We start from the raw sequence: 10,681 nt of genomic DNA, 5'->3' as shown, positions 1-10,681 counted from the left end.
TATTTACAAATAAAAGAAGACTTTTGCAGCACTGTTTGCTGAGAAAGGGGTGCTGTGAGCCCCCCATCACGGCGCAAAGCCGCAGTGGTGCGATTAGCGTGATCACTCCTCCCCACAGGTATAGGAGACTGCTGTGGCTGCTGCTCAGCAGCCGCAAGCAGTCTCCCACTTCAGCCCAGCACACAACAGAATGTGCTGGGTTGCTGTGATTTAAAAGGGAGGGGGAGCGGTGCCGGGCCCCTTCAGCAGCCTGGGCCCATGTAATTAGTACCCACTCCGACCACCCTCTCAGCACCTCTGTTTGTGATTCGCAGGTACCGTTTGACCTAAAATATATATTTTTTTAAAGAAATTCGATTAAAAACATATTTACATAATATTTTCAGTTAATATAAAAGCATGCAAAAAAATAAAATTGTAAATATTAGAAGAAAATGAGCTGCATTTACTCAACAATACCTGGGGATATATAGTGTTATAATGATAAGACAGAATATAAAATATTGTAAATAATGCACCAACAGTATGCTGACCGAGGAAATGATTGGTTATTCTATTCCCATGTTGTCAATTTGGGTGAAATTGAAGAACCTTGATGCAAGAGGTATGTGAGTAACTGTTACATTCTAAGGGTGCATATATGTTTATATATTAATATATATATATATATAGAGCCGATGCTAAGTTGGCAGCAATTGCACACCAAGGGACTGACTCTGAGTTACATGCAATCTGCACGCAATGCCGATGTTCAAGTAGTTGAGCAATTATTTACAACTGCGCATGCACAAAAAATTCTGAAACCTCTACAGTGCATACGTTACATAGAATGAACACACAAAGGTGCTGTTGCAATCGATTATGATGGTATCAGAAAGGTGGTGGAAAAGTGATGGGTGTTCCCGGGTGGTGGGTACTAGTGTACACAAAAATATTCAAATAAATGGATGCATTATTGGAGTGTTGGGGGCGTGTCAATGCAAGTGGCTGCATTGCTAGACATACAGCCACAAGCATAGAAGGCCGTGGTCAGATGGAGAAACTGCACATGCCATAGGGCTGGTGCAAGTTTCAATGGTGCGGCCGATGGTGGCATATAAAGATGCACCAATCAGTATTACAGAGTGCACAGGTGCTAAAAGTAGGAATCTAAGTCTTCGCACATTCGGCCAAATGGATATAAACAAGGGAAGGAGTTTGTAGTGGCATTTGCATACACTCGCAGATGGGCGACCTCCAATAGACGTTGCTGTGTGCGCTTTTGCGTGTGGCTCAGAATCAGGTCCCAAATCGTAATCATAAAATGCATTCGCTAAAAAGGCAACTATCACAAAATAGTTGGAGATGTCACAGAATGCAATGCAGGTTGCCACCAGTAGCTTAACCAGCAGATTTACGTTAGGTATACAGGTTGTGTCTCCCATATCCAAAATGCTTGGGACCAGGGGTATTGTGGATATCGGAATATTCTGTATTTTGGAATATTTGCATACCATAATGAGATATCTTGTGAATAGGACCCAAATATAAACACAGAAAGCATTTATGTTTCATATACAGCTTATACACACAGGGCCTCATTCAGACCCGCTCGCAAGCGCCTATGCGCTCGCAAGCGGGTCGATGTTCAGGCCCTTTGCACACGCAGCGGCCGCACTGCTCGTGCGCAAGCTTCGGAGTGAGAGAGAAATTCTCTCGCTCCGGGACTCACTACAAAAGGGGCAGCTGTCGATGGTGATCGACAGCTCGCCCCGTTTTGTAGGCAGGGCGGGGGGGTGGCTACACAAACGGAGGCGTTCCCGTCGGAACGCCTGCCGTTTGTGGGTGGCCCCACTGACATCACTCGTGATGTCAGTGGTGAGCTTCCGGCTCTAATAGAGTCGAAAGCTCACTGTGGCTTGCGGTAGACGAGACCCTACCACAAGGGTCTCATCGCAAGCCCCGATGGACGCGATGGTTTTGCCATCGTGACCATCAACCTGGCCGCTCGCTAAAGCTGTGGGTGGTCACCCATAGCCTAGCAAGTGGCCAGGATGCCAGCTCTAAACATGGAAGCGGCCGCTCTCATTCAGAGCGAGCGCTCGCATTTTGCGAGCGGCTCTGAATGAGGTACACAGCCTGAAGGTAATTTTATGCAGTATATTTAATAATTTTGTGCCTTAAACAAATTTTGTGTACAATGAACCATCAAAAAGCAAAGGTTTCACTATCTCAGTTATGCTAAAAACATTCCGCATTTTGGAATATTTGGATATGGGAGAATCAACCTGTATACCATTTCACATCTGTTTTTTAACCATTTGTTTTGCTTGCAAAATATACATTTGCAGTTAGCCTTTAATAAAACAAAGAAAACCTCTCTAATATACATCAGTTACATCTCTCTATCTCATGTATGAAAAAATGTAATTGCTAACATATCTCTACAAAACCATCTGATATACACAAGTAATGAAATGGCAATAATCAGCATCAGTGTTGCATTCACAATCAGCCAATTACAAGCTAAAAACTAGCGCTAATGTCCGTCATCATCATTATGCATTTGCATCGGCTTTGAAGGATCCATAAATAACACGGCTTGGGTAGGTGCATACTGTATATGCATCTCTGTGTTGCTTTACGTCTATTTGCAATTATGTGAAGTTGTGAACATACACTTACTGTACGCAGCCTATTTTAGTCTGTCCCTTCCCTCTCCCAAATGTCCTTTCCATTTGCAAGTGAACATAAGTGTCAGATTCACACAAACATATCTTAATAGGTGCATATGCATGCGGCCACTTTTCAAGCTATGTGCAATGTAATTGACACTTTGCATCAGTTCCTGAATGTTAAAACAGAATAGGTGTTCTTTATATGACAGAGAAGCCATTCTTAAAATGAATAACCATAATATTTTGAAATTCAATTAATACGTTTAAATTCTGCCAGAATGCAATTTATCTATAAAAGTACTAAATTAAGGCTCAATATACTCCTTTCTTTATGATATAGTACAGGTTGAGTCTCCCATATCCAAAATGCTTGGGACCAGGGGTATTTTGGATAACGGAATATTCTGTATTTTGGAATATTTGCATATCATAATGAATTATCTTGGAATGGGACCCCAATATACACACATAATGCATTTATGTGTCATATACACCTTATACACACAGCCTGCAGGTAATTTTATACAATATTTTCAATAATTTTGTGGCTCAAGCAAAGTTTGTGTACATACATGAAATTCATTTATGTTTTTCATATACACCTTATACACACAGCCTGAATGTAATTTTATACAATATTTTTAATAATTTGTACCTTAGCAAAGTTTGTGTACATTGAACCAACAAAAATGAAAGGTTTCATTATCTCAGTCATGCCAAAATTATTCCGTATTTCGGAATATTTGGATATGGGAGACTCAACTTGTATATCTATAGAAATCAAGTACAATGGCAGTTTACATAGAAAATCTTGTCTATAGTAGCTCTGCACAAGCCAAGAAAATGGACATATGCATATACACCCATGAAGAATTTCCTGATTCACAAGCAAAACATAGTACAGCCGGTGCAAAAGTTTTGAGAATGACAAAAGTATTGGTTTTCACAAAGTTTGCTGCTTCAGCATTTTTAGACCTTTTTGTCAGATGCTGCTACGGTGTACTGAAATAAAATTACAAGCATTTCATAAGTGTCAAAGGCTTTTATTGACAATACATTACGTTTATGCAATATTTGCAGTGTTGACCCTTCTTTTTAAATACATCTGCAATTCGCCCTGGCATGCTGTCAATCAACTTCTGGGCCACATACTGACTGATGGCCGCCCATTCTTGCCTAATCAATGCTTGGAGTTTGTCAGAATTTGTGGGTTTTCTTTTGTCCACCCGCCTCTTGAGGATTGACCACAAGTTCTCAATGGGAATAAGATCTGGAGAGTTTCCTGGCCATGGATCCAAAATTTCAATGTTTTGTTCCCCGAGCCACTTAGTTATCACTTTTGCCTTATGGCAAGGTGCTATATCATGCTGGAAAATGCATTGTTCATCACCAAACTGTTCTTGGATGGTTGGGAGAAGTTGTTCTTGGAGGATGTTTTGGTACCATTCATGCGTCATGCCAACTGTAACGCATCCTGAGACCATTCATGTGTGGGGTTGCTTCTCAGCCAAGGGAGTGGGCTCACTCACAATTCTGCCTAAGAACACAGCCATGAATAAAGAATGGTACCAAAACATACTCAAATAGCAACTTCTCCCAACCATCCAAGAACAGTTTGGTGACGAACAATGCCTTTTCCAGCATGATGGAGCACCTTGCCATAAGGCAAAAGTTTACATTCCAGTTCTGCTATTTGCCCCTCACAGTAAAAAAAGTCACCAAGATATTTCAAATTTCAATCAAACATGTTGATGTGTTCCCAAACACATGGTCAAATCATAGCAAGCATTGTTCATACATTTCGACTTTTTTGATTTTCTTTAACGGTTCTGAAATTCGTGTTATATTGGCGAGTTTTAAAATGTTACAATCCATTCAGAATCAAATTGCAGATGGTTCAAGCACCTCAGTACACTTTAATTCCTATGAAAGGGGGGTAGGTAAGGGGCCAAAGGAAGGAAGATAGCTGTGGGCATGGCACACAAGAAGCCTAATATTCCTAACAAATTTAAAAATGCTCTGCAAAGGAAGATTTCTGAGGTTACACCAAATATTTAAATTATATGCAGTATTTAATATCCTGAAATAAAGCTTGCAATGTTTGATATGCAGTATGGTTACTTTGTAATGTGAGAGTAAGAAGAGGAATCCAAAACTGTAAGTACATAGTTAAACTTCAAATTTATTTGTAATTATCATACAATATATTTTATTTTCTCCTCAAGTGTACCATGACCGGTTTGTGTGATGCGCAGCAGTCCCTGTATCTCACAGGGCACTTATAGCCTACAGTATCTACAGGTTATAGGGAAGTCTAATCATTCAATCTGGAAATGCACTTATGGTGCATGTACAGTTTAACAAATATATTGTGATAATTAGGTTTCCCTGTTGTTCACAGCTCAATAAGTTAGTACAAAGAAAAATTAATTCCTATATTGAAATTTCAAAGGGTGCTAAACTAACCTGAAACACACAAGGTCATAGACTGACCACTGGCCCTGGTACTGAGAGAGTACCTGGCCAATCTAAGGAAGTGTACCCATGGCACCTCTTAAAAATGGGAAGAAATAGTACAGTATGTGCGCTGTCCATGGAGATGCCAGAGGCTACACAGTTGGTGCTGCTGGCCCCTCAACAGCTGCTGCACCCACAGGATGTTGGGGGAGGAGGCGACGTGGGGGTGGGGAGCATGTGTACTCAGGAGGAAGTCTCTTCCCAAAGGTGCTGACTGCTGTAGGTAGGGCAATGAGATCTGCACCCTCATAGCCTGCTAAATCCCTAAATTCTCTTATCCTCACCTCTGTACAGGGGGTGCCAGCTGACCCCCTGCTAAGCAAATCATATAAATGCTCTGTGTAAATGTGGTAAGGTTTGTGAATGCTGGGGTATAGGGTAGAAAGGGTGGTGTACTTAATGTCCAGTAATGTTAAATCCACCATGTAATCAGTAAAAACTAATCTAATGGAAGTAACATTTAAAATATTATTTTAACATATGGACAATAATGATGCAAAGTAAAAAAAATGTTTGCATAATATATAGCTAAGATTTAGCAATAGCTACATTACAATCTGCTTACTCTACAGTAACATAAGGAATACAGGTGCAAAATACCCCTGGTGAGTTGGGGTGGCAGGGGAATTTGATACAGAGTTAATACTCACGACAAACACATTTTACAGTATATGTACTTGACAGAAACAAGTGAAACCATATTATACATATGATATACTCATATTAGCACATGTTTCCATGAACAGCTAAACAGAATTTATTGCACGTTTAGTGCTTTTCAGGTTATTCAGTTTTTATTAAATCTCTTGTTTGTAACCAAAAGCAGAACACACTTTCCTTATCATTATGGAAACACCATTCGCTGGTGTGCAATCAAGCTCCCCTAGGGGCACAAAGCGGCTGTTGAAATTATGATGTGTTTTAAAGTCAGTATGGTTGGGAATTTAAGAATTCTCAGCAGTGAGAGCTGCAAGTCTATTCTGAGTCATTTCAGTTGTTGAATTACATATCTCAGGATTTTATAGAGACATGTTTTACATTTTCTAGCCTCTGCCATAAGAAAGTACCATGGCCACAGAAATTACTATTTATATAAATTTAGCAGGGTTTATCTTATATTGTTATGCACAGGATAGTCTAGTAACATGCCTTTGTTTCAATTGTATAATTGCAATTACAGTATGTTTCCTGCTTTCATAAATCATTAACAGATCAGCAGAGTATTTACAAGGATACTGCCATCCCCAGTGTCTCTCACCCCAATGCGTTTCTCTAAAGCCACTCCCCTGCATCTCTCCAGCTCACCACTGTGCCACTCCAGTTCTCCCCGTGTCACATTGGTGGTGATTTTCAATATCCAGCAACAATCGATCTTATATTTATATTTGCCTCTATATAAAAGTAGCAATAATAATAATAATAGTAATAATAATAGTAAGTAAATGATGATTACAAACTTTTTAGGGAATCTAAGCTATGTCTTTATATTTTTATTTTTTACAAAAGAAAATCATATAAGATGATTATTACATTTTACAGCATTTTTTCTGTGTTAGATAAGCACCTGTGATAGATATGAGTCAATTCCAATGCAATCAGTTAAATGTATGTACTGTATAACTCACCTTTGTTGTTTTCACTTTATTCCCTGAGGCACAGCTCCATCCTTTTTGGTCTGGAAGGACTTTGCATTCTTCACCCTCAAGACATGGCTGCATTTGACACCACCACTTCTGATCCACTATTGATGCTGTAATGTATAAAATCAGTTATGACTATTGTATTTATTGTGCTAAAAATGCAAATAAAGATATCACTATTTAATTCCTGCACAGTTTCAGGACATACTGTATATCATAATTAAGAAAATCTAAAATGACTGTATAAAAATAAAAACTGCTTGCTTTCTTTATTTTTAAACTTATTTGAAGTTTTTGAACCATGTATTCTCCCTAGAAATATTCATGCAATAAGCTTTACGTTTGGTTGTCATACTGTAGGTGGTAGTAAATATGAACCTAGCAGTTTCTTGGGCTGGAATAGTCTTCTACAGGCTTTATGGAGACAGGAATCTGCTTTGTTTTTGAGTACCCTCTGTCAGAGGTTACTCAAAAACTGTAGTAGATTCCTGTCACCTATAGCCTATTAAAGACTATTCCAGCACCAAGAAACTGATATTAATCGCAAAATTAGTCATATTCACTACAACTTATTACACTCAAAGTCTGAGTGTAAAGAAAGCTATTACTAAGAACTGGCATCTACATCCTTGTTCACCATGCCTAAAAAAAAAAACAGCCAATGTTACTGTATGTTATTCTAGCATAGGCCATGCACTTATGCGATTTGCGTTCCATGGTTATATGCAAGTGGATTTCCGCCAATGGTGATGCATTTCTGTGACGCCAAACTCTTAACAGCGTATTGATGCCCTCAGGTTCAGCTTCTGGATGTGGTGATGCTCACTGATTGAATGCAGTCATCTACAGGTAATTGTTGATGGTACTTATACTCGGTCAGGGATCACTAGATATGTGCGGTCTTGAGAAAGGTTCGGTGTGTCGGACCAAACCATCAAACCTATCCCTAAGCTACATTAGTGGTGTCACGGCCAGGGTATTTCAGCATGGCGCTAGGTGGGTGTTACCTGTGAGGTCGTTGTAACGCAAGCTGTCTGATGGCGGAGCTGGTGTCTGGCGGGGGGCTTTGGCTACGCGCGTTGTTTTGCGGGCCTGTTGTCACTCTGCGCTGGTAAGGCCTGGCGGCATATCCGTTCCGTTTGGCATGGGCACCGCCATTTTGCCTTTTGGCCATGTGATGCGGCTGGCCAATCCTGGTGAGTCACATGTTCCCTCCGGCCAGTAACAGCACAACATGGGGTATTTAGGAAGGGTCAGTGCCTTCCTTCTTTGCCAGTGCAACGTGTATCTCAGCCTAGCTGAGAGGGAGTTCTCTGTGCTTAGCCTCTTCCTGTGAAATTCACCATCTGCCAGTCTGCCTGTCAGCTCCTAGCTTCCGCTGGACTACCCCGCTTCCTCCACCACCCTTGCCCATACCTGAGTGCCTGAGCCTGCTGACATCCTGCTCATTTGCCTTAGTTCACTACCTGCATACCTGGCTATTATTTTCCTGCATCACTACCTGCATACCTGGTTGATTATTCCAGTCTCACTACCTGCACACCTGGACAGTTCTAATTGTTTCTACTTGGACTTTAACCCATTACTCCCACCACAGAACTCTAGAGCACGTTTATATATAACAGAACTTTTATTTACAGCCATATTTTATGTCTACTCGAGCACGTATTAAAAAACCTAGTTTTATATTCAAACCCGCTTCTGTGATCGCTCCTGCTACCACCCCGGGTCCACAAACAACCCAGAACATAACAAGTGGTATGTGATTTTTATATAAACTGTACAGTTTTGAATCTCTGGTGAGTGCATTGTCTACTTTGCTATTGATAAATAGAGAGATAGATGTACACTAGTATGCAGAGTTTGGACAGTAAGCGCTAATGGTCTAGTGTGCAGCACTAATTGAGTAAATTGGTGGCATTATAGAAATAATTATAAAAATAGCAATCTATATATAAAGTGAGAAAGTGTGTATGTCTGTCCATCTGTTTGTCCTTTATGCACGGCCAGAGTTTTGGACCTAGCTATAAAAGTATCCTTTTAACCCCAGCCTGAGCAAACTTGATGACTCATGCAAGTTCCTATTAAATCCAGAATTATGCTGGATACACATATGGGTGTTGTAGAACTACACATCCCAGTATGCCCTGCCACAATTTTGCTATTTGGCCATATTGAAACTGTTGAAAGGCACGCTGGGATATGTAGCTCAACACCCTTGCATTAGATAATCAGCAAACAATGCAATGGTTGTCCAGATTACCCTTGAACTCCCTGCCAAATTATATAGTGCATACACACTGTGCAATCTTCCAAATGACCAGACAATATATCTTGCATCATTTGGTGGTTAGATCGTCATCTATATAATGTTTAAATTTTGCCTGGTCGTTCGGTAGTGCATACACACTGCACAATTTGGCAGAAATCTTGAACGAGATTGACAGAATGAGCTGCATGTTCAGTTAAACTTAAGATGTGATGGATGATGCCACGGGAGTGCGTATAATGAGTACACACTTGACGTGAATTATTTGTCCTTCCAATCCTTTGGAATCTGGCATATCGTCCAAAAAATAGTCTAATGTGTACTCAGCTTTAATCCTTTTTAAAGTTTCCATATATACTAGTCAGCCCTCTGTGTTTGCATGCATGTGTGTAAATAGAACTTTGGGGTCCACATAGCAAGAACTTAAAAGGGCCCCTTGAGGTAAAAAACACATACATTTGCCCCCACACAGAGCTCATTCATGTTATGCCACAAAGAGCCCATTCAGGTTATGCCACACAGTAGTACCTATTATACACATTATTCCATGCAGTAGTGCCCATTATACATTATGCCAAACAGTAATGCCCCTTACACTACACAGTAATGACCCTTACACATTATACTACACAGTAATGCCCCTTACAGATTATGCCACTTAGCAGTAGTGCCCCACATAAACATTATTATTCCACATAATAGTAGTGCCCCTTACACATTATGTCCCCCTAGCAATTCACTTCCCTATGTCCCCTCCAGCATCCTCTCGCCTTCCCCTGTGTGCCATCAGCAGCCTACAGTTGTGGATATGGGGCCAGGCTGCCAGCTAATTACAGATTTGATATGGACATCAAAGTTGAAAACATCCACGGCAGTGGCTGAAATGCATCGCTGTCCACTATACTTCAATCAGACTTTATTGTGTCCACTTTATTGTGACACTTTATTGTGTCCAGCTACTATTCTGTGATTGCTCCCCATTTATTGGCAAGATCCCAACAAAGACCGTAATACAAGCTACATTACTATTCCGAAGCCGGCAGGTCCTGCTGCCTGAGCGTGCCTCATGGATACCGGGAGCCAGAGCGGCTAAACTTGTGATAGCCACTTATGCACTGCACTCTAAAAGCCAGTTGGTCCTGCAGTCTGAACACGCCCTTCAGAGACCGGGAGCCAGAGCAGCTACATTTGTGACAGCCACTGATTCAATGCACTGAAGTCCAGACTTGGTGCAGTGTTACCACTAACTCATATAGTGCATGATCAAGCACTCAGCTGCCCCCCCCCCCTCCCCCGCCACTGTTGGATATTTCAGCCTTGGATTATTAAGGAGCAGGCAACCTAACATTTTTTTTCAAAACTATTGATCGACAGAGATATACAATTACCCCTACAATATAGAGTCAAACTCCTATTTGCCATGAGACAATTTCTCCTTATTTCATGTGTAAACGTGCAATACGCTGAGACACAATGCCCAACTTTATAATGAGCCTTTTTCAATCTATGTGATTAACCTATTGTTTTGGCTAATATTTCATAAGCTTAATTTTAAACAAGTGTGTTTTATGCTGCTTATCAGTGTGATATTTATCATA

At 40.6% G+C, this 10,681-nt stretch overlaps 1 protein-coding gene across 2 annotated transcripts in view; it reads right to left on the bottom strand.

Annotated features, from left to right (window-relative positions):
- The window catches only part of TAFA2 (TAFA chemokine like family member 2), a 351,512-nt gene that overhangs the window by 22,597 nt on the left and 318,234 nt on the right, over positions 1-10,681 (bottom strand). For both annotated transcript variants that reach the window (XM_088478132.1, XM_088478131.1), the window contains one exon: positions 6,800-6,924. In XM_088478132.1, coding sequence (XP_088334258.1) covers positions 6,800-6,924 — 125 coding nt within the window. The remainder of the gene's footprint in view (positions 1-6,799; positions 6,925-10,681) is intronic.

This window comes from Taudactylus pleione, unplaced genomic scaffold, assembly GCF_031769625.1.
Source record: "Taudactylus pleione unplaced genomic scaffold, aTauple2 ptg000207l, whole genome shotgun sequence".
NCBI lineage: Eukaryota > Metazoa > Chordata > Amphibia > Anura > Myobatrachidae > Taudactylus > Taudactylus pleione.
This window is presented reverse-complemented; position numbering and strand designations above follow the sequence as displayed.